The sequence below is a fragment of the Heteronotia binoei genome, chromosome 14, assembly GCF_032191835.1.
Source record: "Heteronotia binoei isolate CCM8104 ecotype False Entrance Well chromosome 14, APGP_CSIRO_Hbin_v1, whole genome shotgun sequence".
Lineage (NCBI taxonomy): Eukaryota > Metazoa > Chordata > Lepidosauria > Squamata > Gekkonidae > Heteronotia > Heteronotia binoei.
Window position 1 is genome coordinate 55,470,727 of NC_083236.1, and position 20,312 is coordinate 55,491,038.

The window sequence follows — 20,312 nt, forward strand, 5'->3', positions numbered from 1 at the left end:
GGGAGGGGGCAACAGTGGGAGGACTTCTAGTGTCCTGGCCCCACTAGTGGACCTCCTGATGGCACCTGGTTTTTTGGCCACTGTGTGACACACAGTGTTGGACTGGATGGGCTATTGGCCTGATCCAACATGGCTTCTCTTATGTTCTTAACTGAATGCGCATGCAGGGTTTAAACAAACCTCTCCCTCTGGAAGTGCCCCAGAAAATGTAAGAGAGAGTTTTGGTAGTAGCCATGTAGGTCTGCGGTAAAAGAGTTGGATTCGAGTCTAGTAGCACCTTAAAGACCAATCAGATTTGTAGGGCATTTCCAGAATCAAAGCTCATGTATCTGAAGAAGTAAACTCTTGACTCCTGAGCCCCAAAATCATGTTGGTCTCTGAGGTTGCTTTTGGACTTGGATCTAGCTCTGAAATACAGAAAAGGTTGCCTTTGCGGATACCTTGTTTCCTACTTCCTTCTATTGCCCCAACCCCCCAAAATCTCTGGGGTGTCCCTGGTGCACAGCAGATTTGGTGGGCTTTATTCCCTTTCTGTATTAGGTAGCAGCTGTCAGATAAAAAAAATCGTTCTTTTGACTTTTTTGCCCAGGTTGCTGTAATCACCGCAGATCTGACTCCCCTCTCCCCCCCTTTTCTTCCCCTGCAGAAATATCCTGTATTGCCATATCTAGTTTTAGTATTGAAACAGTTTTTGCTGCAGAGGGACCTCAATGAAGTATTCACAGGTGGAATCGGTTCTTATAGTCTTTTTTTAATGGCGGTCAGCTTCCTCCAGGTAAGCCTGATAAGCAGAACTGTTTTCTGATGGTATCTGACCATATACTGTTCCTCCTTCCATTTGTGCTGGAAAAAAACATCTGCACTGGTTGGCCACTCCAGGAAACAGGATTCTAGAATATATGGACTGTTGACCTGATCCTGCATGGCTAATCTTGACATATGTGCATACATGGTTTATCGTGATACCAGATCAGCAATCATGTAAACATATACAAGGCTAATCTTGCATGACTGTGGGTTGCGAGAATACCTGCTGGGTATAAGGCACTGTGGTTTTGAAAACGGCTATTTGAAATATTTTGTTTATTCATTAGCATCTAGCTTTTCCCTTATGCTTATGATGAAATGAAAGGTGGGCAAGGACAGGGTTCCCCCCACCCCCCGTGGTCTCCCATCCAGATACTGACCAGGCCTAGACCAGCTTAGACCATGGCCTTGGGTCAGCCATAGCTCTAGCAGAGGTTGTCCTTGAAAGGGCAGCTGCTGTGAGAGCCCTCTCCAGCCCCACTCATCTCACAGGGTGTCTGTTGTGGGGGAGGAAGGTAAAGGAGATTGTGAGCCGCTCTGAGACTCTTCGGAGTGGAGGGCGGGATATAAATCCAATATCATCTTCTTCTTAGCTTCAGCAAGATTGTAGCATCATGCAGCCCTGAGACAAAAGAGGCCTCCAACGGAACAGGCAGTATGCCGTTCCGATGTGATTTTTACAACTCTGTTCGAACCAGTGGTGCGTGTTTGTTATTTTTCTAACAGCTCTGTCAAACAGCTAATTTATTCATCTTCATAGTAACATTGTGAGATATTTAAACCCACATCTTCCCAGTTGAGTCTTTTTTTTACTCATAATTTGAGCAAAGGGCTGGGTGAACAGAGAGGCATGTGAAGCCTGAAAGATCAAGTGCCTTTGTGGAGAGGTCATCCTGCATTCAGGGGGGCTGCCACAGAAGAGGTCCTGCGATGCATGCGTTGCATTCGTCTTTTGCGGCAATCCTTTTGAATGTACATCATTTATTCCAGTTTTACACTGGTGGTGGGGTGAGTGGGACTAAAGGATTATTTGTCTCGATGTTTCCACAGAGCCTCTAGTTTGAGTGTAAGAGTCAAACCCAGAGCTCACTGAAGTACAAATCAAGTGCATTGAACATTGTCGTCTGCGTTCAAACTGACACTCTAGCTGTAATTTTGCAGAAAGATGGAGAAATGTACTTTCTTCATGTATTTCAAATTGAAAGTAGTTCTCTGCCCAACGGAACAAACCGTATCGTTCAAGCGTGCTGAACCATGAATTTGCATTTTGCACCGTGAGTTTCGCGTAGCGAAGGCTAGCAAAGAAATCGGGAGATTGTAGTGAGAAAACATTTTTTTAAAAAATACATTTTCTTCCCACCAGCTGCATCCCAGGGAAGATGCCTGCACGCCCAATGCCAACTATGGTGTCCTTTTAATAGAGTTTTTTGAATTATACGGACGTCATTTCAACTATCTGAAAACAGGCATCCGAATAAAGGACGGCGGTTCCTACGTGGCCAAGGATGAAGTGCAGAAGAATATGCTGGATGGGTACAGACCATCGATGCTCTATATCGAAGATCCGCTTCAACCCGGTACTGGGGCTGGTGTTTACATGGCTGCGGAAAACAAACCGTCTGAACTGTAGATTGTGCTGGCGGGGGGGTGGGGGGGGAGAGGAGGGAGGGACACAACACAAAAAAAATCAAAACCATTCCTGTGTTAACTTTTAGAATTAACGTATTGATACTAATTGTGCTGATTTTATAGTTCTTAATGTTTTTATAATGTTGTGTGTCACCTAGAGCCCTACAGTAGGTGGGAACAGGCGGTTCACAAATGTAATGTAATAAAGAGCCAGTTTGGTATAGTGGTTAGGTGCGTGGACTCTTATCTGGGAGAACTGGGTTTGATTCCCCACTCCTCCACTTGCAGCTGCTGGAATGGCCTTGGGTCAGCCATAGCTCTCGCAGGAGTTGTCCTTGAAAGGGCAGCTTCTGGGAGAACTCTCTCAGCCCCACCCACCTCACAGGGTGTTTGTTGTTGGGGGAGGAAGATAAAGGAGATTGTGAGCTGCTCTGAGTGGAGGGTGGAATATAAATCCAGTGTCTAAATAAATAATAAAGACCTCCATCTGAGACCCTGGAGAACCACTGCCAGGCAGACTAGGCAGCAGTGACCTTGATCGACCAGTGGTCTGATTCAGGATAAATCAGCTCCACGTGCGTTTGTGTGTGTGCGTTCAAGTGGGGTGGTGACCAGTGTTTCCGCTAAGCTGAGTTAGCGTGAGCAAGCTCATAGATTTTTAGCCTCCGGCTCACCCATTTTTGTCTTAGCTCAGGAAGGATGACCTCAGAGCACACTAACTTATGCAGGAGCTCGCAGCTTTAATGCCAGGAGCTCACAACGTAGAATTTTTTGCTCGCACGGCTCTGCAGCTTAGACGGAACATTGGTGGTGACCAGAACAGACGTCCTTCCGTTGCTTCCTGACCTTATCGTCGTGGTGTGTTTGTTCTTCTTTAAGGCAATGACGTTGGGAGGAGCTCTTACGGTGCCATGCAAGTGAAACAAGCCTTTGATTACGCATACGTCGTCCTGAGCCACGCAGTGTCGCCAATAGCTAAATATTACCCCAACAACGAAAGCGAAAGGTAAAAGTTTTGTCTCCAGGGTCGAATCCATCGATGCTGCGTGTTGCGCCCAGACACCGCTTTGCATGTTTCTTTTTTTTTACAAACCTTTTCTTTCTCTCTAAAATCCAGTATATTGGGAAGAATAATCAGAGTAACGCAAGAAGTGGCAACGTACAGGGACTGGATATCCAAGCAGTGGGGGTTGCAGAATAGCACCGAGGCTTCGTGCAACGGTAAGGCTTCCCGATGAACGGGATGTGGGGCAGGGTGGGGGTTGAATCCAAAGGAGTTCTTCTGTGTGCAGTTGGAGTCGGTCTTTTGGGTCCACCCCAGTGTTTATGCACTGATATATAGGGTCTGCCCTGGTTAGTATTTGGATGGGAGACCACCAAGGAACTCCAGGGTCGTGAGGTGGAGGCTGGCGATGGCCAACCACCTCTGGATGTCTCTTGCCTTGAAAACCCTAAAGGGGGTCACCGTAAGTCACCTGAGACTCGACGGGGCGTTAAACCACAAGACGTGTGTGATTTAGAACAAAGCTCTGAACGAGGCATGTCAAAGCTTGAGCCCTTTAAAGGACACGGTGGGAGGGAGTATGTGTTTATTTCCACTTAAACAGATAAACTGTGCTTTTTCTTAAGTGGAAGGTGTAGGGAAAGCGTTCCAGAGAATCCCCTTGTTTTGTGCAAATCACCAGGCCTTGAAGGCAGCAGGAGCTCACAGAAGCGCACAGCTCCTGAACCTTCCTGAGGGTTCCCCCTCCTCCTCCCCACCTACCTTGTCCATTGAATAGTAGGTGCAGCTGCATAACAATCCCTGGATTAGGAGACCGGGCAGCCAGCCAGCTGTCAGGAGCTTTGCCACACCCCCAGCAGCCCTCATTAACCCCTGGGAGAAGCCCACGTCACCCTTTCTCCGCTTCTTATGTGATTTTGGGCGGCCGGTGGCTTGCTGGCCTTTTGACTGGGGGGAGGGGCGGCCCAGGAGAGCCCCAGGAGAGCGAGGTCTGCTTGGGTGGGCTGGATCTCTAGCCAGCCCAAGCAGGCCTTTCTCACCCAAGGCCCTCCTTTCTTGCATCGGCTTTCTTTTGGCTGGGGGGGCAGCATATGCTAATGAGCTCCACCACCTATTTTTCTGCAAAACAACCCCTGCAAATCTCATTTACATTTGTGCATTCATGTGATAAAGCACTTCGGGGAAGCTTCACCCCTGACAACTAGAACAGTGTAGTCATTACACTGCAGAACTGAAAAACTGGGCTGGCTCCTGAGGTTTTGGGCTGGCTCCTAAAGCCAAAGAAAATTTGTGAAGGCCCCGCTTCGGACTCCAAAAGCGGAAGCGACTTATGGAACTGCTGCTTATTCTGTTTCCCCAACTGCCTTCGTTCCAGGGAACGGGGTGACTTTGATAGTCGACAACCAGCAGCTAGATGAATGCAACAACAACCTTTCCAAGGAGTGCGAGTCGTTAGGAAAACCCAGAAGTAAAACCTCTGAGATGCCAAGCAAGCATTCATCGAACTCTTCCTCGGGACCTCTGTCGTCATCGTCTTCTACGCTTTCCAGCTCCAGCGATGTAGTATGTATTAAAAGCGTTCTGATAGTCGATGTCAGTGGCTGGAACCCACGCAAAATGCTGGCTTGGGCCCAAGTAGGGTTTGGACCTTTCCCCAGTAACCTGAGGCCAAGCAGTTGCAGAGAGTTGTAAAGATCATTAAAGAAATGTGTATCGAAGAGGTTGTTGAGTTGCTAGAATAACCAGGATGTGAAGGGGAGTGGCAGGCAATGATTTTTGGGAGCTTCTTGGAGATGCTTTATAGAAAGGGATATGAGAGAGGTGGGCAGTGGCCAGCGATCCCGAGTGCGAACCATGTGCAGACTTATGCCAGTGCACTCAAAGGAGAAAAAAAAATGGTGCAGAGTTCTGTTTTGTATAACGACTACTTATTAAAAGTGCCCATCGCTTCCTGATAAAGGACTTGCAATAACGAGCGCTTGGGGCTGTGGAATTGTAATCGTTTATTAATCGACATGTCAGTTACAAGTAGCGTTAGATTGCAGAATTTCAGGTGTGCAAACAGGCTTTCTTGTACTGTGTTTTCGAACTCTTGCTCTGAATTTCGATACAGTTTGGCTCTCTGCTTATAAACGGCTGCAGGCCTCCCAAGGAAAGCAGTGTCAAAATGGGCCTCTGCTTCCCAAGTCCTTCTGTTGTGATATAGCAAGAGGGCGTTTGGGGAGTGGGTCGGCAGGGCCCTTTTCACACAGTGCTGCCACTTGCTGGTTTTTCTCTTGGCTGCCATTGGCTGTCTAGCAAGCATTCAGGGAGAGAAGTCCTGGGTGCCTAGAAGGGTCCAGGTGTTATCAGAATGGCCTTTGGTGCTGCTGTGTTTTATTTTATTTTATTTATATCCCGCCCAAAGGCAGGCTCAGGGCAGCTCACAGGTTAGGGTCAAACAATGACCAGACAAGATAAGACAGCAATAAAACATAAGACATAAAACAATTATTAAAATGCCAATATCAATAGGTGCTAGTGCAATGATTCATGCAGACAGTTAAAATTTCAGTGATAGCAGATGGCGAGTTGGTCAGTATTGGATGTTCCAAAGAGGACCCATAAGAGAAGCCATGTTGGATCAGGCCAATGGCCCATCCAGTCCAACACTCTGTGTCACACAGTGGCCAATATATGTGTGTGTGTACACACACACACACACACACATATTTACTGTGGCTAATAGCCACTGATGGACCTCTGCTCCGTATTTTTATCCAATCCCCTCCTAACCCAGGGATGCCATAGCATGGCAAGAGAAATCCAGAGTAATGTCTAGGTTTATGGGCCTAATCCATTGCTGCAGATGTTACCATTATGAGGAAGTGTGGTGGAAGAGTGCCGTTTTACAGGCCCTGCGGAACTGTAGAAGCTCTTGCAGGCCCTAACTTCCTCTGGCAACTCATTCCACCAGCTAGGTGCAGCAGCGGAAAAGTCCCTGGGCTCTAGTTGACTTAAGCCTGGCTTCTCTGACGCTGGGGACTGTCAACAGGTTTTGAGACTCGGGCCGAAGCGCTCGCTTTGGCATATACGGGGAAAGGCGGTCCCTAAGGTATGCAGGACCCTGGCCGTATAGGACTTCAAAGGTTAAGACCAGCACCTTGAAGCAAATCCGGTACATTATTGGTAGCCAGTGCAGCACTTTCAGCACAGGCTGAATGTGTTCCCGTAAAGGAACTCCCATTAACAGCTTGGCAGCGGCATTCTGCACTAGCTGGAATCACCGGATTTGGGACTGCTCAGATTGCTCACTTTAATGATTGCCAGCCTTTGGGGTATGGTGGCCCGTGAGTCCAAATGTACTTGATGCAGTGACCCCCATCAAGACAAAACATAAATGAGCTTCAGGGAGGGAACCACTTCCCTGTTCTTCAAGGCCCACTTTTTGGGGTCAGGACACACAGGTTGCAAAACCGCTGCCTTAGAGTGATCCTGGTGAAGTTCAGGGTCCAAAATGGATTGAAGTTGCAGCAATTTTAACATGAAACCAAATACAAACCAGCTTCCCGTTTGGGTGGGAAAAATAACAGGTAGAAATTTTAGCAGAGGAGCATTCACAGAGTGGCTGCGATAGATTGCAGGAGAAAAAAGCCTGTAGCCTTGTTTGTACTCCTTGGCTTATTTCTTTATTTTAAAAAGAAGAAGCTTCTCTGGTTTAGATGTGGCTTCGGGGGGCCAACTCAAAGCTCTCTGGCTTTCTTCTTCTCATTAAATTAAAGACTATACATAATTTCAGAGGATTGGCAGCAAAGTTAAGCAGAATTCAAATGGCTGTCGAAAGCCTCGACAAAGGTTCCTTTTAGCAGACGCTAAGCTTCATTTCAGCATATGCCTGACTTGCATTTCGCGTCACCGTTGGCCTCTTATCTTCGACAGGAGTCCGACGGGACGCCGTGCAAAACCTCTAAGCAGCTGGGCTGCCGTCAAACGGTAGCCAACCGGACGGTAGCTCAGGACGTATCGCTGGGGCCCACCCAGTCAAGTGGGAAAATGCCGAGCAGCCAAACAGCAAACTTATCCGGAGTTGCAAACAAGTCACAGGTCGGTAGATATCCCACCCCCCACTCCTTGAAGTCTGGAAAAAAAAAATCTACGCTTTCTTAAAACGATACTTTCCTAAAGGCTTTGGTACAGGATTTCTTGGTCTTCAGCCTAAAAGATGCTCTGACCTGTGGATTGAAATACAGGCGAGTGGTTTTCCGGGGGTCTCTTCTAGACCAGGGGTGGCCAAACTTTGGCTTGGGAACTGCATGTGGCTCTTTCACACACATTGTGTGGCTCTCGAAGCCCCCATCACCCCATCGACTGGCTTGGAGAAGGCATTTCTCTCTTGAAATCACTTCTCCCAGCTAAGCCAACTGGCGGCTTGGAAAATGCATTTAAAGTTGCTTTCTATTTTCCTTCCTTCCGTCCGTCTTGTGGCTTTCAAACATTTGACGTTTATTCTGTGTGGCTCTTACGTTAAGCAAGTTGGACCCAGCCCTGTTCTAGACAGATATCCCCTTTCATTTTTTTGTTGCTGGTGAGAGGAGGCTTATTCGTTAATTTAGGTGTTTATACCCCACTTTTTCCTCCTCGGTGGGGAATGCCGAGAAGATGACAACCTGGGTTCCCCCCACACACAAACACCAGTTTACCCTCACAACGGCAGCCCTGTGAGGTAGGTCAGGCTAAGAGTGACTTGCCGGCTAAAGAATATCCAGCAGGCTTCTGTGGCAGAGTCAGGATTTCAACCTGGGGCTCCCGAATCCTAGTTCAGCACTTGTGTCATTCCACCATTCTAACTCAGCTGGTGGGATTCGAACTCAGGAAAAAAGAAAACAGCCTTGACAGGTGATATTGGGATTCACTAGCGATCTGCCACAGTGCAGAATAGTGCAGTGTGTTATAAGAACTAGAAGCAGGAAGAGAGCCAGTAGTTAATTGTTTAAGGCATGGAGGTAATCACGGGTGGAATTCTAGCAGGAGCTCCTTTGCATATTAGGCCACACACCCCTGGTGTAGCCAATCCTCCAGGAGCTTGCAAAAAAGAACCTTGTAAGCTTTTGCGGGATTGGCTACATCAGGGGTGTGTGGCCTAATGTGCAGAGGAGCTCCTGCTAGAATTCCACCCCTAGGGGCAATCTTCCGATTAAAAGTAAAAGATTAGTAAGATTAGTAAGTAAAAGATTCCAAGTAAAAGATTAGATAACACCCTAAGGCGACAACAATGATAGCAGCAGTAGCTGCTAGGTAGGCCAGTTTTAGGTTGGGTAGCCATGTTGGTCTGTAGCAGGAAGGCTGGATTTGAGTCCAGCAGTGCCTTAAAAACTAAGATGATGTCCAAGATATCAGCTCTCGAGAGTCAGAGTTCCCTTCATCAGATACTTGACAAAAATCCGATGAAGGAGTTGACTCTTGAAAGCTGATACTCTGGAAATCTTGTCGGTCTTTGAAGGCACTGCTGGAATCGAATCTTGCTCTTTCCGGTAGGCCAGGTGGCCCTGAATGTCACTCCTGGAGTGAAACGGGCTTGAAGACTCTTGGAAGCACGAAGATGTCCAGAATTCTTTGCAAGCTTCCTGTTGCCCTGATTTTCGCAGGATACTGTTGTGGTGCCAGCACCCAGCACCGCTTGTCTTTTGGAGAGTTAGTTTGGTATAATTAGGAGTGAAGACTGTAACCTTGGGAGAACCGGGTTTGATCCCCACTCCTCCACATGCACCTGCTGGTTGACCTTGGACCAATCCCAGTTCTCACAGAGCTGTTCTCTCAAGAGCAGCTCTCTCAAGAAATCTCTCAGCCCTACCTACCTCACAGGCAGTGTTCTTTCTAAGCTGAGTTAGCGTGAGCTGGCTCACAGATTATTAGCCTCCGGCTCATGCATTTTTGTCTTAGCTCAGGAAGGATGACCCCAGAGCACACTGATTGATGCAGGAGCTCACAACTTTAATGCCAGTAGCTCACAAAGTAGAATTTGTCTGTTGTGGGGAGAGGAAGGGAAGGAGATTGTAAGCCTCTGCGAGACTCCTAATGAAGGGCGGGATATAAATCCAATCTCCCCCTCCTTTTTTGGTCATGGGGACATAGCCCGAATAGTGAACAGTGTGCTCATGCCGCTTCCGTCCTTCCTTTGCAGCACGGATCCACGCGGTTGTTCCGCGCGTCTTCCAACAAAGGCTTCCAAGGTCCAGCCAATTCAAGCCACGGTACCTCGGTGACGAACAAGCAACACCCGGGCAGCAAATCACACCAGTATTATGGGAAGAAAAGGAAACACAAGAGGGACCCGGTCCTTTCGGATCTTTGTAGATAGTTTTCCTCTTTGGACGGTGGACTGTTCTTCTGTGTGCAACGGCCTCGTGCTACAAGGATAAGTTGGACAGCAAGCAACTCCCCTGGTCTCGTCTGGACTCTCCCAAGACTGTCGGGGGGAGGGGGGGGAGAAACCCGACAACGTTGATTAGCGGTGTGTTATAAGTTTTCCAGCTTGCCACGGAACAGATCATGAAGACTGATGAGAGCAACAACAGAAGGGGGGAGGGAAGAGGAGGAAAAGGCCACTCCCTTTAAGGCATATACTACAGCAGGGTTGTTTAGGATATAAAAGCTTGAATGTAAAATAAATATCTCCCCGAAGCTTTTATGATGACCTCATGAGGGCCTAGGACTCAATGTGTTTAGGGGCGGGGTTGGTCATGAACTCAGAATGGGACAAATGATTAAAAAGCGAGAAAGAAAGAAAAAAAAAAAAGCACCTGTATTTTGAGGGAAGCTCAGACTACAAAGGAAGAGACAAAGTAAAAAAAAAAAAATTCACGCATGATAATTTTAAAATTATTTTTGCATATATTTACCATTTTATTGTGTATCTATAGATGACCATATAGGAAAGAGAAATTGACATTTGTAATAGTGGCATTTGTTAAATACTTTTTACATAACATTACTGTTTAAATAGTAGAAACCATTTTTTTGGGGTCCCACTCCTGCCCCCCCCCCCAATTATTCATTTAAGATGAAGAAAATATTTGAATTTGTCAGCTTAACATCAAACAAACATAGTGATTTGTGTGGCTCAGAATTCTTTTTCTTTTTCCTTGAGCATTGAAGCAGTAGCACACTGATGGATCTGCACAAATTCCTTCTTGGGAGGGGTGGGTAGGGGAGATCTGGGGTGTGGTGGGGGGGGGAGATATGTTTTTTATAAAAGAGGTATTATCTGACGCCCAGTGTCAGCTCTGATCTCCGATTCCTTGGCGGGAAGAAGAACGAACTTTCACTTTGTGTCTGAAGCGGCATCCTCACAGGCAGTGGGATATTCTCAATAGTACCCGAAGCATCCCTTTCTCCCTCTTCTCAAAGGAAACAAAGCTACTGGTGGGGGGAGGGGAAAGGTGCCACCACATCTTTGCCCTGTTTTGTTGCATTAAAACGAACGAGGATCGGTTAGTAATGTCTGCAAATTCAGGAACTCTACTGAATCCTTTGCCTTTCGTTTGATTTTTGTGCCTTTTTAACCTTCATCCCTGCCTCTTCTTTCCTTTCCTTCTTTGTTCAATTCATTTTTTTTTAAATGTCCTTTAGGAAGAAAAAATGTTTAAAAAGAAAAAAAAATGTAGTGTTTTTTTTTTTTTTTAACCCAGACGTTCCGTTTTGAGGCATTTTTAAATCTACCCTTTAAGGATTTAAACGCATCTTCAATAATGAAAATAAATTTGTATTGCCGTCTTGAAGAGCTGACATTTTTCTCATATCTTCTGTGTTTTCACTGGATTGTCGATTTTCTCCTCATTTCAAATTCCCCCCCCCCCCAGCCAAGAATCCATAAACGTTTGGCTGTTTCTTAATTTAGCCATGCCGTGAAAGACACACTATGAATGCAAATGGGAATGTATAGAGTTGTAGTCACTTGCATTGTTTTTGTTTTGTTTTGTTTTTTTTACAAGAAAAAGAAAAAAGATCTGGAGCACTTTAAGGATTAGAATGTAAAGTGACATTTACTGTAACCTTTTTTCTTTGAAGAGGAAAGTTTGTGCGCGCGTGTGTGTGGAGTATGCAAGGTTGAATTTGGTGTATTGGGTCTGGAGAATGATAAAGAAGATGATGATCCTTTTATCGAGGAATAATAGCTTTTAGATGTTTCTTTTATCTACTGCAGACCAACCTGACCTTTAATAAGCACTGATCAGTGCAGAAGCTTTTTTAAATAAAATAATGCAACACGACCAAAACTGTCATGACTGAAACCTTCTATTATATGTATGTAAAACAACACTCAACCTGGTCAAAAGCCTTTTTTATTTTTATTTTTTAAATGGAAATGGGGGGAGGGGGGAAATGAAACTTTTCCACTTGTAATTAATGCTCAAAAACACTATGCTAAAAAGGAAAAAACTGGGAATTTTGACTTGATGACATGTTAAATTTCCGATCCACATTTTTTTGGGGTGGGGTGGGAGGAATTATATCTTTTTAAAACAACTTGATTTGGGCTCCTAGTATTTAATACAAGAGTGTCATGTTAGATAACTCCTAAAATATTGGGAGTTAATTTTGGGGTGGCAGTGGTAAATGTGTAGACCTACCTTCGATTGCTTCTGGGGAACAAATTCTAAATTACGTTAATCCCAGTATTAGCTGCTGTTGACGGATGGGTAATGTGTAAATCCATATTACGCTTTAACTACGCTGACTTTTTTTTTGAGAGAATCTCCCTCTTTGTTGGAAACAGATATTCTGTCGGAATGCAGAGATTAGCTGGTGTGTACCACTAAGCATGTTGATTCTTTTAATGTGGTAGTAGCGGGAAGATAATCTTGATTCCATTGGGAATCTTAGGTTTGCCTCAATTTATGGTTTTCATAAATTTTAATGGAAAAATAGCTTTTCCGGGACTGTACTCAAGTTTCATTTTGGTAAACGGTATCGTTCTAATGAGAGGAAGAAGACAGAAGGAAAAAAAAGAGCATGAAGGAATAAATTGAGGTATTTACGCTGCCTCGAACTGACCAGCATTGTATTAATTAAAAAACAACAAAACATTGTATATCTCGCGAATCTTTTATTTAAACCGAACAGTTGAACTGTTCACTTTTTTTTTCAATCTGAAGTAAAACGAACAAAACTTTCAAGACCTTTTCAGTTTTGCCTGCTCATTTTATCTTGTACATTTCATTTCTGTATTTCACTTAAGTCTAATTCCTTTTTTTTTTAGTTTCAATACTCTTTTGTGAAAATTTTGTGAAATATATATATATATATATACACACACACACACACACAAATAAATGTTTCAACACAAAATTTTATCACTCAACATCTACTTTCTTTTAAAACGTGATTTCACCACCAGCACCTTTTCTTTACTTCCAGCCTTCAGACTTAATCATATATATAATCATGACCAGGGCTTTTTTTGTAGCAGGAACTCCTTTGCATATTAGGCCACACACCCCTGATGTATCCAGTCCTCAAGAGCTTACAGGGCTCTTTGTACAGATGATGATGATGATGATTTTGGATTTATATCCTGCCCTATACTCTGAATCTCAGAGTCTCAGAGCGGTCACAACCTTCTCTACCTTCCCCCCCTCCCCCCCAACAACATACACCCTGTGAGGTAGGTGGGGCTGAGAGTGCTTTTACAGCAGCTGCCCTTTCAAGGACAGCTTCTATGAAAGCTATGGCTGATCCAAGGCCATCTCAGCAGGTGCAAGTGGAGGAGTGGGGAATCAAACCCGGTTCTCCCAGATAAGAGTCCACGCACTTAACCACTATACCAAACTGGCTGTAATTGTAAGTCTATTATAAGTCTTGGTGATGCTTTCTTGACCACATTAAAGTGAGAAGCAGATAACAGTGCTATGATGAAGAGGCAACTAGGAACACAGGTGTAAGCACAGGAGATATTGTGGATCCATTCTGTCCCGCATAGCAGTACTTCCCTTTGGGCTATGGGGTTTTATAACATTCTATCTTTCCCATGCCCACAAGAGGTAAGCTGGGACCCTGGAAAGTCACTGCACTCTCACAGAGGCTTGTGGAATGGCCTTGGATTAGTCACATCCTCCTTGCTTACCTTATGTCACAGGGTTGTTGGGAGAATAAAACGGAGGAGAGGCGAATGATAGAAGCTGCTTTGGGTCTTTATGGTGGGGGAAAGCAGTGTATAAATTATAAGTGTAACTCCTTAGATAAATTAATTAGTAATTAATTACCAGTGGAATTTTTTTTTAATTTCACTTTGAACAGCACCATTCTTCTTGCCCTCTTCTGGCATTGAGCATGGCTCAAATTGTTCAAGGGCAAGGAGTGAAATGTGTGTTGATAGGGCTTTTTTTTGTAGCAGGAACTCCTTTGCATATTAGGCTATATTCCCCTGATGAAGCCAATCTACCTGGAGCTTACAGTAGGCCCTGTACTAAGAGTCCTGTCAGCTCTTGGAGGATTGGCTACATGAGGGAGGTGTGGCCTAATATGCAAAGGAGTTCCTGCTACAAAAAAAAACCCGCAGTGACATTTTTCTATCTGAAAATTTCAGAGAATATAGCTCTTGATTTTGTAAACTAGAGTAGGATGTTCATGATTACTTACAACAGGGAGAATAAGAGATGAGACCAAAAACATGCGCTAGGAAAATGCAGAAGTATACTATAATGCAGGGTTTCCCAAACTTTGCTCCGACCCGGGAGCTCCCTTTGCCCTCTCCCTGCCTGGTGGTGGCAGGGAGATGGGAAATGCAGGCGATCTGCCTCCCCCCACCCCTTTTGAACACCCTGCCGGATGTTTGGGAAGGAAGGAGAAGTAGATGAAGATATTAGATTTATATGCCACCGTGCACTCAGAGCTGTAGTCAAATAGATGAGAGAGGTGGAAAGAGAGCAACTTTTTCTCCAAGCCACCAGCTGACTGAAGTGATTTAAAGAGAGAAGTGCCTTCTCCAAGCCAGCTGACAGGGTGGTGGAGGCTTTGAGTCCCACACAATATGTGTGAAAGAGCCATATGTGGTTCCCAAGCCGCAGTTTGGCCACCCCTGCCCTAGCCCATGGTGAGGGTGGGGGGCACAGTTTGCCAGCTTCAGATTGGGAAGGAAGGACCCCCTCTCTTTTAAACACCCAGGTTCTACCCACCGGTCTGGTAAGCATCAACGGTCAAAGACCTCAACTACCGGAAGGCTTCCTGTGCTAAGTGGCCAAATGGGAATCTCAATTATATACATAACTGAGGAATTGATACTTGAAAGAGGACAGGTCAAGCTACTGTAGCCTACAGGTCCACTGTTGTTAATTACCCCCGGGAGAAGTTTTCCACTTCCTTTAGAAGGAAGCCTTTGCATAGATAACATCATTAAAATAACCACATCAGAAAGGGCTTCTCATGTTAAAAGACTTCATCCTTCAGACACAACTAGGGTGCCAATCTCCTTGAGGAAACTGGGGGATCCCCCCAAAATAACAGCTCATCTGCAGGCTCAGAGATCTGCTCCCCTGGAGAAAATGGATGCTGTGGAGGGCGGAGTCTATGGCATTGTACCCTACTGCGGTCCCTGTCCACAAGCTCCACCCCTAGATCTCCAACCTGGAGCTGGCAAACTGTGGGCACTGCCCTCACCATGGGCTAGGGCAAGGGGGGCCAAACTGCGGCTTGGGAACCGCATGTGGCTCTTTCATACATATTGTGTGGGATTCAAAGCCTCCACCACCCTGTCAGCTGGCTTGGAGAAGGCATTTCTCTCTTTAAATCACTTCAGTCAAGCTGGTGGCTTGGAGAATGCAGTTATGTTTTCTTTCCACCTCTCTCATCTATTTGCCTACAGCTCTGAGATTCAGAGTGTACGGTGGCATATAAATCCAATAACTTCATCTCCGTCCTTCTTTCCTTCCTTCCTTCCCTCCCAAACATCTGACTTTATTGTATGTGGCTCTTACATTAAGCAAGTTTGGCTACCCCTGGGCTAGGGTATCTTGACAACCCTAGATACAATGTTCATTCATATTTTCGTGGCTGCCAAGGCAAACAGTGAGGGGGGCAGCCTTCGAGAGAGAGTAAGACCAGCTTCTCTGCTTCCAAGGTTTCTGGGTCTCAAACAATACTCCCTCTAAGCTGTGGAGTCTTGTGAGCAAAAATTCTACTTTGTGAGCTACTGGCATTCAAGTTGAAAGCTACAGCATCAATTAGTTTGCTCTGGGGCCATTTTGTCCTGAGCTAAGACAAAAATGTGTGAGCCGGAGGATAAAAACCCCCTATGAGCTAGCTCACACTAACTCAGCTTAGAGGGAACACCTCCCCCTGCTGATTCAGTGCTCATAAGAACATCAGAGAAGCCATGTTGGATCAGGCCAATGGCCCATCCAGTCTGACACTCTGTGTCACACAGTGGCAAAAAAACCAGATGCTATCAGGAGGTTCACAAGTGGGTCTAGAAGCCCTTCCACTTTGCCCACCCCCCCCCCCCAAGCACCAGGAATACAGAGCATCACTGCCCTGGACAGAGAGTTCCAACAATATGCTGTGGCTAGTAGCCACTGATGGACCTCTGCTCCATATGCTTATCCATTCCCCTCTTGAAGCTGTGTATGCTTGTAGCCGCCATTACTCAGATGTTTGTAAGCAGTAAACAGCATCCATCTCTTTTGAAATAAGCCCGTTAATGATTTCAGCGGCATTGTAGGTTATTTCCCATCCTCGTTTCCTGTAGCTGTTCAGTCTTGTACCTCAGTCCAACCCAATTCAAGTGCATTTTACAAAGCACAAACCCCACTTTTCCCCTCCTTTCCTGCATTTCTCTCCTTCCTCATGTTCATCAAAAGAATACAAATAGGGGCGTGTGTGTCTGTCCTTTCTCCCTGACCGAATGAGTGATACTTTGCACCTAAACATCCCCTTCCATTTCACTGCTTTCAATAAGCTTTACGCGTAATGCATTGTTGCTAGCCAGCCCTATCTTTATGAAGGTCGTTGTACTGGAAAACCACGACGGAGCTGGCTCCGGTAGAAACCCAAGTGCAAAGATAACAGCCGTCATTTCTAGACTGCGCTGCCACCACCCTGTTTCACAGGGCGTTTTTTGTAGCAGGAACTCCATTGCATATTAGGCCACACCCCTCCAAGAGTTTACAGGGCTTTTATTACAGGGCCTACTGTAAGCTCTTGGAGGACTGGCTGCATAAGGGTGTGTGGCCTAATGTTCAAAGGAGTTCCTGCTACTAGGCTTCCCAACCCTCCCGCCCTGGCGGGGGACCCCAGGATTTCCACCCTCTTCCCCTGCTCCCCAAAAAAACGGAAGCGGGGGGAGGGGGAAACGGGTGGGGAGCCTGGCGAGCCGCCCGATCTTGGAGCGGGCGAGGCCGCCGCGCCACGCCGCTGCCGCCCCCTCCCCGCCCACCGCAGCTGCTCCTCCGAGATGGGCCCAGGCTGAGCCCATCTCGGAGGAGCAAGCAAAACCAGAGAAGGGGAGGGCGAGGCAGGCCAGGAGCATGGCGAGCCGCGAATCCGGGCCCTTCTAGGACCCGGACTTGCAGCTCAACACGCCCCTGGCCCGCCTCCACCCCCCCTCCGCTTCCACCCCAGAGGCGGAGCAGGCGAGGCCGCCGCGCCGCTGCCGCCTCTTCTCCGCTCGCCGTGGCTGCTACTCCGAGATGGGCTCAGGCTGAGCCCATCTCGGAGGAGCAGCCACGGCGAGCGGAGAAGAGGCGGCAGCTGCGGGGCGGCTCGCCACGCTCCCCGGCGCCATTTCCCCCGTCCCCCCTAGCTCCACCCCAGTGTTTCCTGGCTCCACCCCCAAAGTCTCCTGGCTCCACCCCCAAAGTCCCCAGATATTTCTGGGGTTGGACTTGGCAACCCTACCTGCTACAAAAGAAGCCCTTCTGGTTTCAAACAATTTATTCATTATTTGCAATATATTGTTACAATAATCTTTAAAAAGTTTTAAAAATAATACCAAATATAAACAAAACATCGTTTCCCCCCCTCTCCACTCCTCCCCCCCTTTTTTGACCTCTGCCGGTGTTTACTAAATTAAGGGGGGGAAAAGAAAGCAAGGTAACTTTACAAATCAGAAAAAGAAGCCCTTCAATGCTAACTTTGTGCTAACTCCTTTCATGGAGCCCGCCAAATTCCCTTTTTAAAGTGGGAAGGGCCAGATGCGGTCTTATACCCAGCAGAGCTTCTGATTGGCTGTGCAGATTAAAGGGCGTCCTGTTAAACAGAATTCTGCGTTCCAATGTTGAATTACTGTGAGAATTACTGTCACAACTTCCCTCTTAATGTATGTAATGCTGCCACCAGGAATCTGATTCTGAACACTTTGCTTAACGTTCCCCACAGAACTGTGCCTAGGCAGTCTAAGGCTTCTTTGTTGGACCACGTGTGGCCCTGAGGATGAGACTCTTATATTTTAAAACCATAGGACTCCAGGCTAATATAAATAAAAAAATTATTTGTACAATAAGTGTATTGGTCTCAAGATGTTTATAGCTTAATTCTTCAGTGACTAATAACTTCAGACTGAGGTGTCACTTTTTCACTTCACACACTCCCTCCTCTCAAATCCTCCTTTCTCTTCCTAACTCAAATATCTGCCAGCTTCTGTCTCTCACACTCCTACAATACTTTGACAATATTAAGTTTTAGTTCTCTGTCTAACCCCTAATCTGCCCTCTGAAGTATCCTACTTTTCTTCTCTAGAATCTTAATGCCTTTCACAGCACACCCCACTTGCAAGGAGTAGATTCTGTGTTAGGTAAAGCAACATTTTAAAATGCAGTCCCCCGTTTTCCCTCAGAAGTGGCACTGTCCGTTGCACCCCTCCGTTCTGTTAAGTGTGTGCAACACCCTGAGCTCTACATAGGGTTGATAATCCCCAGTTGGGGGCAGGCGATCCCCTGGTTTGGAGGCCCTCCCCCTGCTTCAGGGTTATCAAAAAGGGGGGTGGAGAGGGAGATGTCTACTGGGCACTTCATTATACCCTATGGAGACTGATTCCCATAGGGTATAATGGAGAATTGATCCATAGTTATCTGGGGTTCTGGGAAGGCTGTTTTTTGAGGTAGAGGCACCAAGTTTTCAGCATAGCATCTGATGCCTCTCCACAAAACAACCTCCACATTTCAAAATGATTGGATCATGGGGTCCAATTCTATGAGCTCCAAAAGAAGGTACCCCATCTTTCATTATTTCCAAATGGAGGGAAGACATTGAAAAGGTGTGTGGTCCCTTTAAAATTGATGGCCAGAACTCCCTTCAGGGTTCAGCCGTGCTCATCACACTCTTGCTCCTGGCTCCGCCCCCAAAGTCCCCAGATATTTCTTGAGTAGGACCTGGTACCCCTAGCTCTACCACAGTAGTCTTATGTCTGCGGAGCCCCTGTTGAGCATATGAAGCTGCCTTATACTGAATCAGACCCTGGGTCCAGCAAAGTCAGTATTGTCTTCTCAGACTGGCAGCGGCTCTCCAGGGTCTCAAGCTGAGGTTTTTCACACCTATTTGCCTGGACCCTTTTTGTGGAGATGCCGGGGATTGAACCTGGGACCTTCTGCTTCCCAAGCAGATGCTCTACCACTGAGCTACTGTCCCTCCCCTGTTATTTCACTGAAAGCATTCTGGGAGTTCATACTCTATTGTTCTTCCCAGGAGGGACCCAAACCTGCTCGCATCACTGCTCTCCTCCATTTTATGCTTAGAACAACCAGAGCTTTTTTTGTACAAAAAGCCCAGGGCAGCTCACGACACATAATAAAGTAACAATAAAAACAGTTAAACGTTAGATTAAAACAATTTGGTGCTAATTTCCATTCAGTTTGAGGATGGCATTCAGTGTTCTTAAATAAATACAACAAATATATATATTAACCCGACACTTGGGCAATAACACATGGAATTAAAGTCCCACGCAGATAATTTCTTAGCCCAGTTCTCCATACGAAGACCCAGATGTTTTAATTTCTCCATTTCAATTTGGATCAAACAAATTTTCCACAGTGGATAGGCTTTATATAATTATGTTTACCTTCACATCACAGTTTTGTTCCATTATATTCTTATTTCTGGTTTATTTTCTCTTATTTTTTTCCTTTCTATGTTACATCCGGACACCAAGGAATTTACGTTCATTCTGACTCTATAGAATGATCCCGAATAGGAGCTCAGGAGGAATACAGAACAAATGTAAATTCCTTGGTGTCCAGATGTAACATAGAAAGGAATAAAATATGAGAAAATAAATCAGAAATAAGAATATAATGGAACAAAACTGTGATATGAAGGTCAACATCATTTATAAAGCCTATTCACTGTGGAAGATTTGTTTGATCCAAATCGAAACGCGGAAATTAAAACACCTGGGTCTTCGTATGGAGAACTAGGCTAAGAAATTATTTGCGTGGGACTTAAGTTCCATGTGTTATTGCCCAAGTGTCGGGTTAATATATAATATATATTTTTGTGGTATTTATTGCATAATTACCAACATTCCATTTTAATTGTTATATATTCAGTGTTCTTAGACATCCATTTAGATCTAATATCTCGGGGGTGGTCATCATTCATTTAAAAGCTAACTGAAATAATATCAAAGATTTCAGGTTTTCACGGCTGGTAACATGATTAGGGTTTGTAGAATCTTTCCGGCTCAAGTGCCGTGTTCTACTGGAGAAAGTTTTCCTTCCAGACGTTTCGTTCTCAGCTGCGGAGAACATCCTCAGTGGCGTTGCAGCCGGAGCAGGCGCTCTGACCTTCTTGGCTGCTGTGCATTGAGTGGATGCAGCCAAGAAGGTCAGAACGCGCTGCTCCAGCTGCAACGTCACTGAGGATGTTCTCCGCAGCTGAGAACGAAACGTCTGGAAGGAAAACT

The 20,312-nt window shown here is 45.8% G+C and overlaps 1 protein-coding gene across 1 annotated transcript in view; it reads left to right on the forward strand.

Annotated features, from left to right (window-relative positions):
* The window catches only part of TENT4B (terminal nucleotidyltransferase 4B), a 63,064-nt gene extending 51,370 nt beyond the window's left edge, over positions 1 to 11,694 (forward strand). The window contains exons 7-13 of the mRNA XM_060253916.1: positions 647 to 775; positions 2,171 to 2,384; positions 3,316 to 3,442; positions 3,554 to 3,657; positions 4,815 to 5,002; positions 7,358 to 7,522; positions 9,600 to 11,694. Of these exons, the coding sequence (XP_060109899.1) occupies positions 647 to 775; positions 2,171 to 2,384; positions 3,316 to 3,442; positions 3,554 to 3,657; positions 4,815 to 5,002; positions 7,358 to 7,522; positions 9,600 to 9,776 (1,104 nt within the window). The 3' untranslated portion in view covers positions 9,777 to 11,694. The remainder of the gene's footprint in view (positions 1 to 646; positions 776 to 2,170; positions 2,385 to 3,315; positions 3,443 to 3,553; positions 3,658 to 4,814; positions 5,003 to 7,357; positions 7,523 to 9,599) is intronic.
* Positions 11,695 to 20,312: the final 8,618 nt, after the last annotated feature.